We start from the raw sequence: 17,064 nt of genomic DNA on the forward strand, positions 1-17,064 counted from the left end.
CTCTTTTAATTATTTACTTTATTGTTCATTTATACATTTTGCATGTACATTTATTAATTAAAAACATGTCTTTTTTCATAATTTAGACTAACTTTGTGACTTTTTTGAGGGCTGGAACCAATTAGAATTATTTACATTAATTCATATGGGGAAACGAGATATGAGTTGATCGACTTACGAGCTCGGGTCTGGAACCACCCGAGTGGTATGAATTTAATTATTCATGTCGAGGTACCACTGTACCATGTTGATCATGCACTACTGTATTTTTCAGAGTATAAGAGGTACTTTTTCTTCCTTAAAAGAGGGTATGTTGGTGTGTCTTATACACCAAATACAGTACAGCCATTTTTTTTGCCTCCTGAAACCCTGTCCCACATGAAAATGGATGGACAGAGAGATTCTGGGAAGTCTTTAGAGTGCTCCTGGGTGCTGGAGGAGGGCAATGATGCCAACATTTTTTTGCGCAAAAATGGAGTGCGCAACGGATTTGGCAAATGTGCAGAGTGCTCCTAGGGGCAGGCACAAACATTTTGCCCCTTACTTTTTGAAATCTTGGTGCATCTTACACATCAGCGTGTTTTCTAGTCTGAAAAATACGGTAATTTGTATGCCATAATTTGCAATCCGCAATGACTGAATAGTCACTTGTTATACTAAGAAGAAGCTATATCCTGACTTAGCAAAATGTATGAACTAAGCTTAGGATTTGACGGTTTAGTAAATGCATGTTTTTATGTCTATGTCCACTGATTTTTGTACATTTAAACAGGTGAATATTTTAATATTTTATATGATATTCTGTAAACTTGACGCAACCAGATGATCTACTAAAGCTCCCACTGCACTTAACTTTTTTGGGTTAAATCATGGTTTTTAATAGGAAAGGCATCCTCAGGGATGTCATGGGAGACAATGTAACCATAGCCAGAATTTCCCCACAGTGCATTTTTTTCTGTTTAATGATGTCCGATTCTTGGGAAACTTGGACAAACCCTATCTTGGCAAGGTTTTTCAGAAATAGTTTGCCATTGTGTCCTTCCTAAAACTGAGATAAGAAGACTTATCCAGTTGTCTTGTGCCCAAAAAATAACTAGAACTCATAATCCCCTAATTTCTAACCTGATATTTTACCCTCTATTAAAGAATGATTCTCATGAATTTACCAAATGTTTAAAATTAGAAAAAAAAAAGTTTTTAAAAAAATATGAGAAAACTGTCAAGGACTGAGAAATTTGCATAACTCGCTAGGGTATTTTATAGAGAAAATGAAACTATTAAAATACAATTCCTTTGTAAGCTGTACCTACCTATCTAGCTTTCCCCATATTTCCTGAATTACGCCTTTGGCAAGTATAATTATTATAAACTTATTTACAACTGTTTAAGTATTAGAATCTCCGCATAAACCAAAATTGCATAATAATATTAAGATGTGCTTCAGGTTTAAAAAAAAAATTAGATATCTGCCCATCAGTTATATAATAACATGTTTATTTTTCGAAGGTTAAAGGGAATGTCTGTAAGTCTATGTAATCTAATTATTTACCATTGTAACTTTAGATGTCTATAATAGATAATTCCAACATAATTTGTTTAGATAGCAAGAAACTTCAATCTGTACTAGTACATATCCTTTTTGCAGCTTGTTCTGGAATTTCCTGGTCCAACTGAATAGAATCCACTGGGCTGCTTTTAATTTCCATTTGCCCATCCAATTTTCTTTCAAGGTGCTTTGTTTTTTTCAAATTTGGTTGTTTAATGCGTCCTCTGCGCATAAAATGACTGATACGAGATTCTAGACCTTCACATTTGGGGCGATCCATTAATGGTTTGTAATTGCGGGCTTTCACTCCCTCAATTAAAGCACTAATCTGGTTGTGGACTGGTGGTGTTACTTCTCTCCAGAGTATTGTTGTGCTGTTGCTTGAAGCTGTAATCAACAATTAGTCATCATCAGAACAAAAAAAAATCATAGTGTTTAATTTACTAATTGCTTCTGCCTTTTGAAGCAGTTCTAAATATATTGGAACTTGATAGAACCACTCTAACTAACAACATTGCTAGATATATTAAACAAATAACATATTTTGTTTAACACATGTTAAGCAAAAGGAAATAGTTCTTTAAAAACAAAATGCTCATTAAATATGAAATTAGTTATATTGTATATAAAATGACAAATTGAATTTTACATAGCAGTCTAACACATGGTAAATTGAACGTTCATTTGAATAAAGTTTTGAAAAATATCATTCTTCCTACCCGGCTCTGTAGGTATCTTTGCAAAATCCAGGCCCCATAACATGCTGTACAGCATCTGAGTTTTAATAGCGTGGTTCGTCCAAAGCTGCTGAAAGCGTGTTACATTAAATTCCTGGACTTGGTGATCATAGATCCACTGGATGTTTTCAAACTCACAGTCATATAAAACTAAAGGAAATTCCACTGCCATGCTGCAAGATAATCAAATTAGTACAAATCAGGTAATTCCAACAGAGTGCACATTGCTTTGAAAATGTTATATCTCTTGATAACAGATCAAAATGATAAAACATAATTTTAAAAGGGCAAACTCAAATTTAGAGAGCCATTGCCAATACAGTGTGCATGCTTTCAGGAATTCCTACCTGTATTGTGGTTTCCTAGGGTTAGTTTCTATATCAAACAGTTCATCAATAATGTCTGGCTTCTCCATCCTTTGTCCAATCAGGAAGAGAATGGCCATCATGCAGCGGACTTGGTGATAGAGGAATGCTTGGCCTGTTACTTCAAATGCATATATTTGGAAAGGGTTTAGTTCTTCTACTTTCTTTTCTTGATCTGCAAGCTTCACTTCTGCAATCAGGATTGTCCTCTGAAAGTTGGTCACACCATTGGCTACGTCCATTTTGCAGAGATTACGAAAATCATGGGTCCCTATAAATCTTTGAGCTGCTGTATTCATAAGAGCGACATCTAGATCAGCACGGGGGAAGAAATAGCGATAGGTCCTCTTCAGGCAACTAAATCTAGCACTGAAGCTAGAATCTACAGGGGCCCATGCCAATACTCTTATGTCAGGAGGAAGTACCTGATTCAAAATATGGGTGTAGTGGATTTCCTCTGAAGTATTACATTTGCCTTCTGTGTAAACAACCCCAGATTTATTCTCTGAAAGATTTGACCGGAGATCCAAAGAGATCACCTAAAAAAAAAAGTTGTGATTCTAGAATTAGGTACACATTTCTTTTCTGTTGAACTATTATTAACAATTTTCCTGTTTATCCAGTGATAAAGAGCTTCTAGCTAAGTGGCTGTGGTATAATTTTTTGATATGCTGATGTTTTCATAATTTTCCTGTTTATTTCTAATATTTTCTGAAATACCTCTTGTGGCAATAAAATATAATCAGAACTTGAATGCTGAAATACCATTATTACTGGGATTGCAATAGAATGAATTTTGATTTAGTGGAGCTTCATACAACAGATTCTGCATTACATTTCCATGGCAAAATGGTGTTAGGCATGTAGTACATTTTGGTCTTCAATTACTGTAACTGAAATGACACCATTTCACAAACAATGTAAAGTGCTTTTGCATTTAACAAATATTTTTATGTATAACAACATTTTCCCACAATCCATTAAAGCATTTCACTACATAAAGGTTTTGGAGTAATTTTTCCTTGGAACTCGATCCCAGTTGTTTAAAAAAAATTGTTACTTGTAATAATGGATAAATTTTCTAAATAGCTAAATCTTTTTCGCAGAAATAGTAGCTTGTCATCAGTTGCAGATTGATTCTCCGGCTCATCTTCTAATTTTATAATAGATGTCTTTTCTGATTATTTACAAATGTTATAATTTAAACCATTGTAATGCATTAATAATAAATCAGTAGTTAATGTTCTTATGTTCAGAGTTTTATAACTGTCCAGTCATCATGCTACATAGCAAAATTACTGAGTTCTAACTTATTGTGCAGTTGACTAAATATCAGCTTATAAGATGGGCAATTGCTCAAATCTAACAAAACACTTTAAAATATATGGGTTGTAGGAAAAAGTTTATTAACATTTGTAAATTGTTATCAGGTAAATATGATCAAGTGAGCTGCACCTCACAAAAGTTTATGTCCTAATATTTATTAGTTGGAAAAGGTGCTATTATACACTTACATTACAGGAGAGATTGTTAATGAAATTCACTAATCAGTTTTCACAATCGACTAATATAGCCTTTTAAATACTTTGGGGGGAATGGGGCATTATTAGTTGCAATAACACATGTTCTTTGTGACACCCCATCCTCATTTTAATGCAAATTAGGTATTAGACTTACTTGTCCAAAAGCACTGACTCCCTTGTCCGTGCGTCCACAGCGATGATAATTAGAAGTCTGTCTGTTGACCACCAAGCGAGTTTTTCCCAGAGCTTCAAACAGTTTCTCTTCTATTGTATTGTTGGTGTTCTCCTGGCTGGCAAAGCCCTGATATTCCCATCCCAGGTAGGCGATTTTAAGTGCCACGTGCCTCTGGCCATACGCACTGAAATTGAATGGCCGCTGTGAACGTTTCTTCCCCTTTCTTGATGCTGGGAGGCCATTCCCCTCACCTGGGCTTTTTCTGTTTTCCAAGAGCCTGCCTTCTAGCCTTTGCACTGTCTCTTCCAGCTCCTGGATTCTCTTCAGTAGCCTTTCTGTTTCTTCTGTGCCTTTGGCCATTAGTGGAATGCTATTTTTTTTTAAAATCTGACAATATGAAAATGCAATAGCAGTGGAAAAGGATCTTCCTGTAAATAACCAAATGAATGCAATCTTTATTTGCTATTAGAAGCTATTCAGCTGGAAAAAATTAACTAGCTTGCCTGCCAACTGCAGAGAAAGCTTGTTGGGATCTTACGAATTTCATTACTGAGAACTGAGTGTCTGCTTTTGTTCACTTACAGAAGAATCTGTTTTTAAACCACCTTTGTACTTGGATCCTCCATTTCTAAGCTGGCTAGAGGGGCGAAAGATACTTTTTCCAGGTATGCATACTAATTTTTGATCAAATTAAATCCTGTTGGCCTCCTGATAGTATTTATTCAAAGGCATCCAGAGCACACCTTCAATTAAACAATACCATTTCATCAGGACCCTAAAAGCATTCCTTCCACGTCATGGTTTTCTGGAATGAGTCTGAGGGGTTCCAATCCTAATGGCCTTCCAGAGAGCCTTAAAGACCTGATCCTTCTCCAAGTCATGGGTTAGACTGGTGGGTTATCTTATTGGCTAGTTCTACTATCTTGTTATTGTTGTCTTTTTCCTATATTTTGTTATTTATTTTTATATTGTGAATTGCCCAGAGTTGAAGTCAGAAAGTATGAAGTTGAATTAAATAAGATTTTTTAAAGCCATTCTAAGTTGTTGAGAAGTGGTGTTTAAAAAGCAAAACAAAACATGAATTGATTTCATTGGAAAGTGCATCATTTTACTGTAATTATTTAGAAAATAGGTAGGTATTGCAAAATCTATAGTCATTTTAAAGGAAAACTGGAATGCTGATAGAGTTTACAGAGGGAGGGGGGAAAGGACTTAAAGAGCATTGTACATTCCTTCTTAGACTTATATATTCCTTCATAAATAAACTTCATCCTTGCTCTTTAGAATAATTGCAGCCACTTATCAAGCCTTTAGAGTTATTATGCTCCACTTACATTTTCAGTCTAGGCCCAGGGACATCTTGCTTTGTGACCCTGAAATCTGCCCTCCACCTTATCTCAAACACTCCCCAAAAATCATCTCTAGGAGAGGGAGAGGAAAGAATGCCTTTGCCTGAAAAAAATGGGTTTGGGATGTGCAGTAGATGTGTTTCAATCTATCTGGCCAGAAGAGCTGGGGAGGAGCAGCCTTCATGATGTGGCACAAAGGATGGAGTTTTCTAAACTAATAAGGTGACCTGATAGAGATGGAGTTGATAAATAAGCATGAGTTGTAATGCATTTATGACTTAGCAGACAGTACAAACCTAGCTTGGTATCTCTTTTCCAGAAGTTATCCTGACAGAGAAGCAATGCAAGCCCTGATACGACCCAACCGATACAAATGGAACTCTGCGAGCAGGGAAGAACAGCTCAAAGAAGCTGCCATGGACTTTATTCGCATGTGTGCAGAACAGGGCGATGGTGATAGCCCGAGACAGCTCCAAATGGCCCCACAGCTGGACCCCTACCCGAGAGCCTCGGTGGCCTCAGTGGCCAGACCTATGCTTCCAACGGTGATCAGGCAAGGTCAGACCGAATCCAGTTTCCAGTCAGACAACCTCGAGAATTCCAGAGTTTCTAAGAAACCTGTGATGAAAAGGAAAGTTCTGAGGCGAACGCCTGATGGAGAAGTGCAAGTGACAGATGAATCTATCACTAGTGAGACAGAATCCAATAATCCAAGTGTCCAACAATCCAGTCCTGAATATGAGAATTTAAGTCAGAGAATGTACCTTCCGAATGCTCAGGAGGAAAAGGAAGAGTGTAATGTGGAAAACCAGCCCCAGAGTTCCCCCGGGTCAGTCTATTCCTGGAGTCCTTCGGAGGATAGCCAGAATCAATGTTCCCGAAAAGAAAGCCAGAGCCTCAGCTCTTCGTCCTTTGAGGAGGACTTCATCCTAACTGGCTACCCCAAGTCTTTCATATTACCAAAGTTGGAGCACTTCAATCGGAACAGAATGAAGACCGATCGGGTTGCCCGTTACCTGGAACACAAACACGACTGGGAAACCCTGCGGCTTCCAGGAGAAGACCCCAGGAAAAATGTGCGCTGGAGCATTCGGGAACAGATGCTCTGCAGGTCAGAATTGCCTCCTAAGCCTCAGCCTGCTTATGTCCCCAACAATTATCTGGTGCCTACAGAGAAGAAGAGATCTGCCCTGCGCTGGGGAATACGCTGTGACTTGGCAAACGGTGTAGTGCCTAAAAACGTCTACCCTCCCTAAAAACCTGGAATCTTTGAAATGTCATAAACAAGAACTTAGTAGATCCCAGTTGAGGATCTACCTCAAATATGCAGCTAAGCTATTTTTATTTCTTTCCAATTCCAAATCCTACCCATTTAATCTTAAAATCTATCTTGGATCTGAATGCCTACTTTCTTGCAGAAATTTTTTAAAAGCTACCCAATCATATTATTTGAATGTAAATATTATCTTATAAAAAGGCAGGCAGAAGATGAATCAAAATCTAGAAAAAGGATCCTTGTTGTCGTCCCATCCCCCCACCCCCAAGATACTTCACACACATTCCCTCTTTAAATTCCTGTACTTTTAAAAAGTTTTAACTTCTGGATGTATAGATTAAATTAAATTTATGAAGTGAAATGATTTATTCTTTCCAAGGGCAAACTTCATTTCTCCTGCTTTTCATCACACATCAGAGTTGCTATTCAGAGCTACCAGAAGTAAACTTGTCTGGAATGAGGTTAACAAGTACGTATAGGAAAGTGCTGTTTTACAGATCCATGTCAGAATGGCAGGATATTTTTTCACTGATTTTTAGCAATATACTTCCTAGATATGGAGGCCTTTATCTTAAGAAAACTGATGTAGGCTGCCCTACTGAAAAATACAAAACCAAGAATTGAAATACTTGGATTTTAAAAAGACACTAAAAAACAATTTCTAATGGGAATGTTTTGCAAACTTCAGATAAAAGGGGGGAGGTAATTCTGACAATGAAGGGTTCTTGCTGCTCTCTGAGCTTGGTTGTTTTCTTGCAAAGGTTTCATTACCCAAATTAAGTGTCATCGGTGCTATGTGGTGATATTGCCTAGTTTTGATAATGCAAAGTTTAAAAGCAAAGGATCAAGCTCAGAACACAAAGGGCCCTTCATTTCAGCCCTTAGCTGCTACAAATAGTCTTTTGTTAATTCACATAACTATTAGCAAACCTGGGTAAGGAAAGCTCCCTTTCACAAAGCATATTTTGCAGCGTGTGCCCCCTCTGCGCGTATACTACAACAAACGGCTACAACAAACTTGCATAAGTGGTAACATTCCCGTTGATTGCGCTCAGTCGACCTCGCATGTGCCAGCCCGCACCGCCCTGGCATTTGGGTGAGCCCAGATGTGTTTCTTGAAAGTTGCCTAGTTTGAGAAACGTTATAAGATGGGACGCTCACGGGGTTGGTCGAAGCTGCTTTAAATGAACCCCCCACACCCCCAAAAAAGATGCTCCTAAGACACTAGGGGCAAGGGTATCCCTTATCAATTCTGGGAAGGCGTGCGGATACACCGGCGCCAGAACCAAGTCCTACCTCCGCTGGGTTTCCACGCGCACGTGGGTTGGAGGCAAAGAGCGCCGTTCCACAGGCAACTTCCACACAGGAAATGGTGCATCCTTCTGTTCCGACACAGACTGGAGGTTTCTGGGAAATGGAGTCTTTCCGGCCCCTGCGTGGCCTGCTGCAGAACGTCAAGAAGTTTACGTTACCAGCGTTTCCCTCACCCAGCCTAAAACAGGCGCCTCGGCCATCTCTAGACCGGCGGGGCGGGGCACGTGAGGAGGCCCCGCCGCTCTGAGATTTCCATAGCAACAGCGCGGTCGCTCCGCCCCGTCCAGCGGTTATAAATACTGAGCGGTCGCGCCCGCGAGCATGGCCTCGTTTGTTCCCGCGACGTCTAACAGTTGTGGCGGTTCTGGTTGGTCGCCCTCAGAAACGGAGGGCAAGATGTGGGCGAAGCCGAAGAACTTAGCGATAGGGCGTGGGGTGATAATGCCCAAGGGGCACTCTGGAACTGTGGAACACAACGTAAGAGCCGGGCGAAGGACGGGGCTTCTCGCCCCCTGGAGCCCAGATAAGAGAGTTCCCACTTCGCTCTAGTCCTTGGCCTCCCCCGCCCCTCACACAGAGCCTTCCTTCAGCGGCCTCCTGAATAATAGTGGCATGAAAGGCGATCTTTACACATGCTCAGAGGCTCTTTTGCTTCTGGGGGCCTCCCTGCTGGTGGGCTGAAAGCGGATTAAAAGCTACTGGCTGGGTTAAGGGCTAAATTCTTAGCCTCAATTGCTGGCAGGAATAGTGCCTCTATCCAAGGAGGCTCAAATTGGCAATTTAAAAAGTATGGATAAGTCTTCCATTGAAGACTTGTTCATTTATGGATGTATTGTCCTAATGTTCTGTAGTTTTTTCTCCCACTAAAGCATTCCCAATGAGGATTCTTCCACTCTTTATATTGCCAATTTTTTTTGCCATTGCCTCTTCTACTTTATTCTGCCTTGCTCTACTTAGCAATTGTTTTTTTAAAAAAATAGCATGCATTTGAATTACATTCTCCTGATTGATTGCTGGTAGTCCTTTGTTGAACATCTGTTATGAGACCTTACAATTGATGAAAAAGCAACTTTCAAACCAATCCTTGCATTTATTACCTTTGCAGGTCTGTAAAACAAAGCTGAAGTCGCACAAACGGAGTGGTTTCATTTAGCTACTGCTTTGCCTAATGATGGAGCTGCTGATCATAATTAGTGTACAGTGTTCCCTTGATTTTCGCGGGAGATGCATTCCAAGATTGCCCGCAAAAGTCGAATTTCCGCGAAGTAGAGATGCGGAAGTAAATACTGTACACCATTTTTGGCTATGGACAGTATCACAAGCCATCCCTTAACACTTTAAACCCCTAAATTACCATTTCTCATTCCCTTAACAACCATTTACTTACCATTATTATTGGTACTCACCATTGAATAAGACACTTAGTGATCCTGATATTTATAAACATAATTATTAACAATAATTTTTTTTGGTTATTTATTTACAAAAAATATTAGTTTATTAGTTTGGTAATGATGTATGATGTCATTGGGCGGGAAAAACTGGTATAGAAAAAAAGTATTTTTAATTAATTTTTTAAAAAACCCATGGTATAGACTTCGCGAAGTTCGAAACTGCAAAAATCAAGGGAACACTGTAGTTCAATAAGGACTGCCTGTAATTCTTCTGTGGCTGATGCCTCTTAGGGCAAGTCACTATTGTGTTGCTCTTCAACATCTCTCTGTTGGGGCCAATATGCCAACATCCTTGCCCATAAAGACCCTAAATTCAAAGCAGTGCAAGTGCTAGATTAAGAAAAAGTGTTAATAACAATGCTGGATAAATGTAGTTTGAAAATAAAAGTCATTGGATGTGGCTTGATTATAAAAGCGGAGGTTCGAATTGCAAAACCTATATATGAAGGGAGGATGATTAACTATTTAAATTTATAGGCGTCCCAAGTCCAGTGGACTATGAAAGAATCAAGAAAAAAGGTGTTCTTTTCAATTGTGATGTTTGTTTTCTAACACAATATCCCTGCAGAGGTTCATGACTCCAATTCTGATAGTATAACGCTCTTGGAACTAAAGGGAATAATAATGAAATACAGTGGTACCTCTACTTAAGAACTTAATTTGTTCTGTGACCAGGTAGAAAAGTAGAAAAGTTTGTAAGTAGAAGCAATTTTTCCCCATAGGAATCAATGTAAAAGCAAATCATGCATGCAAACCCATTAGGGAAGAAATAAAAGCTTGGAATTTGGGTGGGAGGAGGAGCAGGAAGAAGAGGAGGACAGTCATTGCCAAAAGAAGAAGATGAGGTGAGGGGAATCAAAAAAATCCAAAACTTTAAGGCTTACCAAAAAAAAAGAGGGACTCTGAGGTGGCGAGGAGGAGCATGCGCCTCTCATAGAGGCTGTCTCCCATGCACTGCGCCAGAGAGAGAAACCCAGGCTGGCAAGAAGGGGGAATTTCCCACTCCTTTGACCAAAAGGTGGCTGCTGCTGCTGCTCCTACCTCTTCTTTCCCATGCTGAAGGGCTCCCCTCTCCTCTCGCTCACTCGCTTTGTAGCCAGCACCTTTCCTTCACTGTGGTGACTCCTCAGTTTGGCTGAAGCCAAGTTGATCCGGCCAGGGTGAAGCACCTCCTTTTGCCTTTCTGTGCCCAGACGCTCCGGAAGGCAACCTCTCGCTGGGTGTATACAGTGGTACCTCGAGATACGAGTTTAATTCGTTCCGGACCTGGGCTCTTAAGTCAAGCAGCTCTTATCTCGAACGACTTTTCCCCATAGGAATTAATGTAAATAATTTTAATTGGTTCCAGCCCTCAAAAAACTCACAAAGTTAGTCTAAATTATGCAGAAAGACATGTTTTTAATGAAGAAATGTACATGTACATATAAATGAATAATGAAGTTTCTTTCACTTAACTTGTAAACTTTCTTAAACTTTTAAATTTACATATGTTCAACTTCTCTGCCACCCAATCCTGTAGGACAGAGGTCCTCAACCCTTTTTGCACCAGGGACCGGCTTTAAGCAATCAAGAGAGGAATGGGTGAATGAATGGACGGAGGGTGGGAAGGAAGGAAGGAAAGAGGGAAGGGACAGGAACAGAGGAAGGAAGCAAGGAAACTTATGAAAGGGGAGAGTAAGAGAGGAATGAGTGAAGGGAGGGAGGGAGGGAAGAAGGTGGGAAGGAGAAAGAAAAGAAGAAATAGAGGAAGGGAAGGTAAAAGAGAGAAAGAAAAAGAGCAAGAAAGCAAGCAAGCAAGAAAGAAAGAAAGAAAGAAAGGGGGAAGGGACAGGAACAGATGAAGGAAGCAAGGAAACTTATGAAAGGGGAGAGTAAGAGAGGAATGAGTGAAGGGAGGGAGGGAGGGAAGAAGGTGGGAAGGAGAAAGAAAAGAAGAAATAGAGGAATGGAAGGTAAAAGAGAGAAAGAAAAAGAGCAAGAAAGAAAGCTGCAAGCACCCCCCCGAGCCCCCCAGGCCGGCTGCAACCTTTTAAAACACGCGCGCCGCTTCGCAGCTGTCTCCTGAAGCCGAACGCGGAAGTTAGCGTTTGGCTTCAGGAGACAGCTCCTTGGCGCTTGTATCTCGAATTTGGGCTTGTAAGTAGAACAAAAATATCTCTCCCCTCCCAGCTCTTATCTCGAGTTGCTCTTAAGTAGAGCAGCTCTTATGTCGGGGTTCCACTGTAGAAGGTAGCGCAAGGGAGTCATCACAGTGAAGTAGTTTATTCCCTCTCCAAGCACCCAGAGAAAGGAAAACATTCCGTTTGCTCTGGGCTGCCAAATCCTCCTTAAGCACCACTGAAAGGCTCCTCTGGCAGCCCAGAAAAGTCCGAGATAACTGGGATTAAAAGGGGAATGGCAGGAAACTGGCTGAGCCTTCGTGCCACTCTCAAATTTCCTGGGAAATTTTTCCAGGCTTGGGTTCTTAAGTAGAAAATTGTTCTTAAGAAGAGGCAAAAAAAATCTTGAACATCCGGTTCTTATCTAGAAAAGTTCTTAAGTAGAGGCGTTCTTAGGTAGAGGTACCACTGTACTGGGCTATTTTCTGGCCTTGGGGTAGAGTAAGCGCTGGGCCCATTTGGGAAGTTTGAATATTATGTATGTGGCTCCCACAGTCCCTGACATTCACAATATCATCATTATATTGTCCTGCTTTTTAAAGTGTAAGCCACCCAGAACTAACGGTATTTGGAATTGGGTAGCCTCTGAATTGAAATAAACATCAAGAAAATTGTAGTTGGATGGAGTTAATAAAATCTTTGAATAATGCTACTCTCCCGTCCCCCAAAATAAATTGTGTGATGGGAATCTATTTATTACTTTTTATCTGCTGTTTTGCCATACTTAATAGTATTGTTTGTGGATATATTTTTGAAAATATATTCTATATTCTACTATTCCAAAGTAGATGTGATCTAACAGAACTTTATTTTTTTCCCAGTTACCCAAACATTTTGGTCATACACTCATTAGTTTCCTACCAGGACTCTACTTCTCTTTGCTCAGTTTCTTGTCTATCAGTATCTGAACTCTCCTTTAACTAATTCTTTCTTATCATCTCTCAAGTGCCACAGTGTTCCTCCATTGCTGGCATGAGTAGATATTTATCTCTTTGCCAATGCCTGTATTCTACACAGCTTGTGACTTTTCCAATCCCTCTATCTCATTCCTATTTTTCTTGTATTTTACTTGTGATTTTCCTGTCTTTATCTCCATTTTTTCCTTGGGCTTTAGATGTATAGAATTTTCTCCATTATTCACCCGATATCTCAACCATTGCACCGTCACACCACACCAATCTCTGCACCATCCATGTATCATCCATCTATACCCATCTACCATCTATTATCTATCACTCATATTTGTTGAGAATCAGTTGGCATATAAATTTAATTAAATTATTAGCCAACCATGGTTAAATTACACTGTAGCATATTGGTGTTAGATTGGCTGTCTAGAACTACTGAGTCTTAGATGGTTAAGTCATCTGCCTTTTGTGCTCATAGCTTTACAGGCCAAGCATTCCTGGAAGACTTCAACATTCACAGCCTTTCTCAGGGACAGGTAAGAGGTGAGCTTGGGTGCTTACTGTTTAAAGACCACAATAGCACCATTTCCTAATGTGTGCGCCCTCATATGCATACGAGAAATATTTGAATTGCTAAGACATAAATTTATAAATCATCCCACCAATATTTTGAAAGACCACAGCTTTTCAAGACTAAATGTTGCTAATGATTAGTCCCTTCCCTATAATGGTATGATAATCTAAGTTAGCAGTCCCCAACCTTTCTGACACCAGTTTCGGAAGAAAAAATGTCTTCCATGAACCGGGGTGGTGGTGGTGGGAAAGAGAATAGTTTCATATGTAAATTTCACTTGCTTACCTCCTGCTTGGTGGCCTGGTTCCTAACAGTCTATGGACTGGGTCTGGTCTGTGGCCTAGTGCTTAGGGTCCACTGATCTAAGTGACATGTATTTATCTGATGATATCTGGAGTCATTGTTTATTATTTACAACAGTAGTTCTCAACCTGTGGTCTGCAGACCCCTAGGAGGTGGGGTGGAGGTGGGGTGATGTCATGGATTTCACAAAGGCTTGAAAAAATATTATGATTTAAATCTTGAATTAGGTCTTGGTGGTCCATGGCCATGGCCACAAAAGGTATTTGAAGGGGTGGCTGTGGTAAAGAAAACGTTGGGAACTATTGATTTACACGATTAACAGAAACTGTACTGTATTAATATTTTTCTGTTGATTTGCATTGTCCAGATCAGTGGATCTCAGTCTATGGTCTGGGAACTATTGATCGTCCATCTAAGTGTTATAGATGGTTTCTAATGCAGGTACCAGAATATGTGTGTGTGTTTGTGTAGTTTCAACTGGCCCACAAATAGAGTAATTTTATTTTGAATCCATTCATTCTCCTAAAATGAATGGATGGAAACCATTTTCAACAGGTTTACAAAACATTCTGTAAAATTTATTGCAACGTTTGTTTTATTAATTAAATCACAATGAAGCAAGTCATGGTTTAGTGTAGTACAGGACCCCCCCAGACTAGGCAACTTTAAGACTTGTGGACTTGAACTGCTGGAATTCCATCTATGATTATAAATTGTCTTTCTGACTTAAGTGATTTTAGTTAAAATGATCCCTTCTTGCCTGGAAGTTTGATTATTGAATAATTCACCCTGGTGGGAATTGCATAAAGGAATTTGATACCACAGATTTAAGTTTAGATCTTCCCTCTAAGATCTTCTGCCACACGAATCCCAGCAACAGAGTTGGCCTTTTCCGGATCCCATCGATGAAACAATGTTGTCTGGCGGGACCCAGGGGAAGAGCCTTCTCTGTGGCAGCCCCGACCCTCTGGAACCAACTCCCCCCAGAGATTAGGATTGCCCCCACCCTCCTTGCCTTTCGCAAACTCCTTAAAACCCACCTCTGCCGGGCCGTTTCTGCTTTACGTATGGTTCGTATGATTGTTTTTTATATTAAGGGTTTTAAATTGTTTTTAACTATTGGATTTGTACTGTTCTGTTGTTGTGAGCCGCTCCGAGTGTCCGGAGAGGGATGGCATACAAATCTAATAAATGAATGGAATGAAGGAATGAATGTGTGGGCTCTAAGACATAAGAAAGCTTTTAGGTCACTTTGCTCCAACATCCTTTTTTGCACAAGCTCTAGACCAGGGCTCCCCAAACTTGGCAACTTTAAGAGACTTGTGGACTTCAATTCCTAGAATTCTGGGGGTTGAAATCCACAAGTCTTAAAGTTGCCAAGTTTGAAGACTTCTGGTGTAGTGGATGACCTCTCTTCCTCCCATCCTTTCTTTGTGAATTATCAGTGGGTCTGTAAGTTCATTCATACTTTTTTTTTAAAATCCCCCAGAACCATAAATCTCTAAATTGGTCTTGAAATGTTTCTTAGCTGTATTTAAGGTTTTTTAAAAATGGCATTGGCCAATCTAAAAATGTTTGGAAAATTCCTCTTAAGGATGCGGTTTTGGGAGGAGCAGTGTGATCATGGAGACACAGGATGACAAGGATGATGACAGAGGTAAGATTATGGATGGTGGGAAACCTAGTCCTAGCTATGTGTTCTGACCTATGTTTCCAAAACCCTCCCCCCCCCAACAGCTGTGAATTAGGGGCATTTACAGCTGTAATAAATCTCAAAAAATCTCAGCTGTGGCGAGGGGGACGTTTGCCCAGGTTCGCCTGGTGCACCAGTTGCGGCCCTATTTGGACCGGGACTCACTGCTCACAGTCACTCATGCCCTCATCACCTCGAGGTTCGACTACTGTAACGCTCTCTACATGGGGCTACCTTTGAAAAGTGTTCGGAAACTTCAGATCGTGCAGAATGCAGCTGCGAGAGCAATCATGGGCTTCCCTAAATATGCCCATGTCACACCAACACTCCACAGTCTGCATTGGTTGCCGATCAATTTCCGGTCACAATTCAAAGTGTTGGTTATGACCTATAAAGCCCTTCATGGCACCGGACCAGAATATCTCCGAGACCGTCTTCTGCTGCACGAATCTCAGTGACCGATTAGGTCCCACAGAGTGGGCCTTCTCCGGGTCCCGTCAACTAAACAATGTTGGTTGGCGGGCCCCAGGGGAAGACCCTTCTCTGTGGCGGCCCCGACTCTGGAACCAGCTCCCCCCAGAGATTAGAACTGCCCCTACCCTCCTTGCCTTTCGCAAACTCCTTCGCAAACCCGATGCCTGACGACACCTTTGTCGTCAGGCATGGGGGAACAGATATCTCCCCCGGGCCTATATAATTTATGTATGGTATGTTTGTAGGTATGTCTGCTTAAAAATGGGTTTTTTTAACTATTTTAAATTTTAAATTGTAAATTATTAGATTTGTCAGGAACTGTTTTTATTGTGTTGTGAGCCACCCCGAGTCTACGGAGAGGGGCAGCATACAAATCTAATAAATAAATAAAATAAATAAATAAATAGTCCAACAGAAGTCTACCACAGTCTTTCAGAAGAAGGCTTATAAGCACCAACCTTTATCTCTCTTGACACGCTGCCAAAGAGCTTTGCAAGGCCAAACAGAACACAGTGTCAGAATGGAGCTGCTGAGTTCAGCGATCAGAATTGCTCCAAGTTGTTTCCCACAAGGAGCACATCCATTTCCCCCTCTTTTATGTCCTAAGAGAGGGGCCAATCTCTCCAAGCCTTATTCCCGTGTAGCCCATTTCTTCCATAACTGTTCTTGCCTTCTGGCAGCTCCGCCCATGCACGCATTGGGAACAGGCTCCCCCTGTCCCTTTGCCTCGATTGAGCCCCAAATTTTTGATGCTAAACGAGGTAATTATTATTGTCTCATTTTACTTTTACTTTTAACACAGTTAAGGTAATCACTGCTGTTGTTGAATGAGTAATGCGGTTGTTAAGTGAATGTGGCTTCCCCATTGACTTTGCTTGTCAGAAGGTCGCAAAGAGTGATCACCTGACCCCAAGACCCAGCAACTGTCAGTGAACCAGTTTGCCAGGCATTTGTGTTTTGATCCCGTGACCAATGTTCCCTCTAATTTTTTTCCGGTGTGGGCGGAAAAGTATAGTGTCTGAGCGGCAGTCCCTTTGGGACTGGGCGGGATAGAAGTATAAATAAATAAACAAACACAAATAAACAAACAAATAAATAAGAAAAAAATTCCCTTCTTTTTTATTAAAAGAAATTAATAAAACAAAACCAAAATCTATTACTATTATTACTATCTTCTCTTTTTCCATCCCTGTCTCCTCCCCCCTTGTGTGTGT

The 17,064-nt window shown here is 40.5% G+C and overlaps 2 protein-coding genes across 3 annotated transcripts in view; one reads left to right on the forward strand and one right to left on the reverse strand.

The window, feature by feature from the left end:
* The window catches only part of DDX25 (DEAD-box helicase 25), a 37,260-nt gene that overhangs the window by 1,882 nt on the left and 18,314 nt on the right, over positions 1-17,064 (forward strand). For both annotated transcript variants that reach the window (XM_070765525.1, XM_070765526.1), the window contains exons 3-6: positions 4,931-5,011; positions 6,015-8,762; positions 13,285-13,342; positions 15,278-15,340. In XM_070765525.1, the coding sequence (XP_070621626.1) occupies positions 8,607-8,762; positions 13,285-13,342; positions 15,278-15,340 (277 nt within the window). In that variant the 5' untranslated portion in view covers positions 4,931-5,011; positions 6,015-8,606. The remainder of the gene's footprint in view (positions 1-4,930; positions 5,012-6,014; positions 8,763-13,284; positions 13,343-15,277; positions 15,341-17,064) is intronic.
* Positions 1,478-8,460, reverse strand: PUS3 (pseudouridine synthase 3). The gene is made up of 5 exons (XM_070765524.1): positions 8,268-8,460; positions 4,326-4,774; positions 2,631-3,187; positions 2,266-2,456; positions 1,478-1,933 (listed from the first exon to the last, which is right to left on the reverse strand). Exons 1-5 carry the CDS (start codon positions 8,347-8,349, stop codon positions 1,614-1,616), a joined length of 1,599 nt encoding a protein of 532 aa, XP_070621625.1. The 5' UTR covers positions 8,350-8,460; the 3' UTR covers positions 1,478-1,613.

Source organism: Erythrolamprus reginae, chromosome 12 (assembly GCF_031021105.1).
Source record: "Erythrolamprus reginae isolate rEryReg1 chromosome 12, rEryReg1.hap1, whole genome shotgun sequence".
Classification (NCBI taxonomy): domain Eukaryota; kingdom Metazoa; phylum Chordata; class Lepidosauria; order Squamata; family Dipsadidae; genus Erythrolamprus; species Erythrolamprus reginae.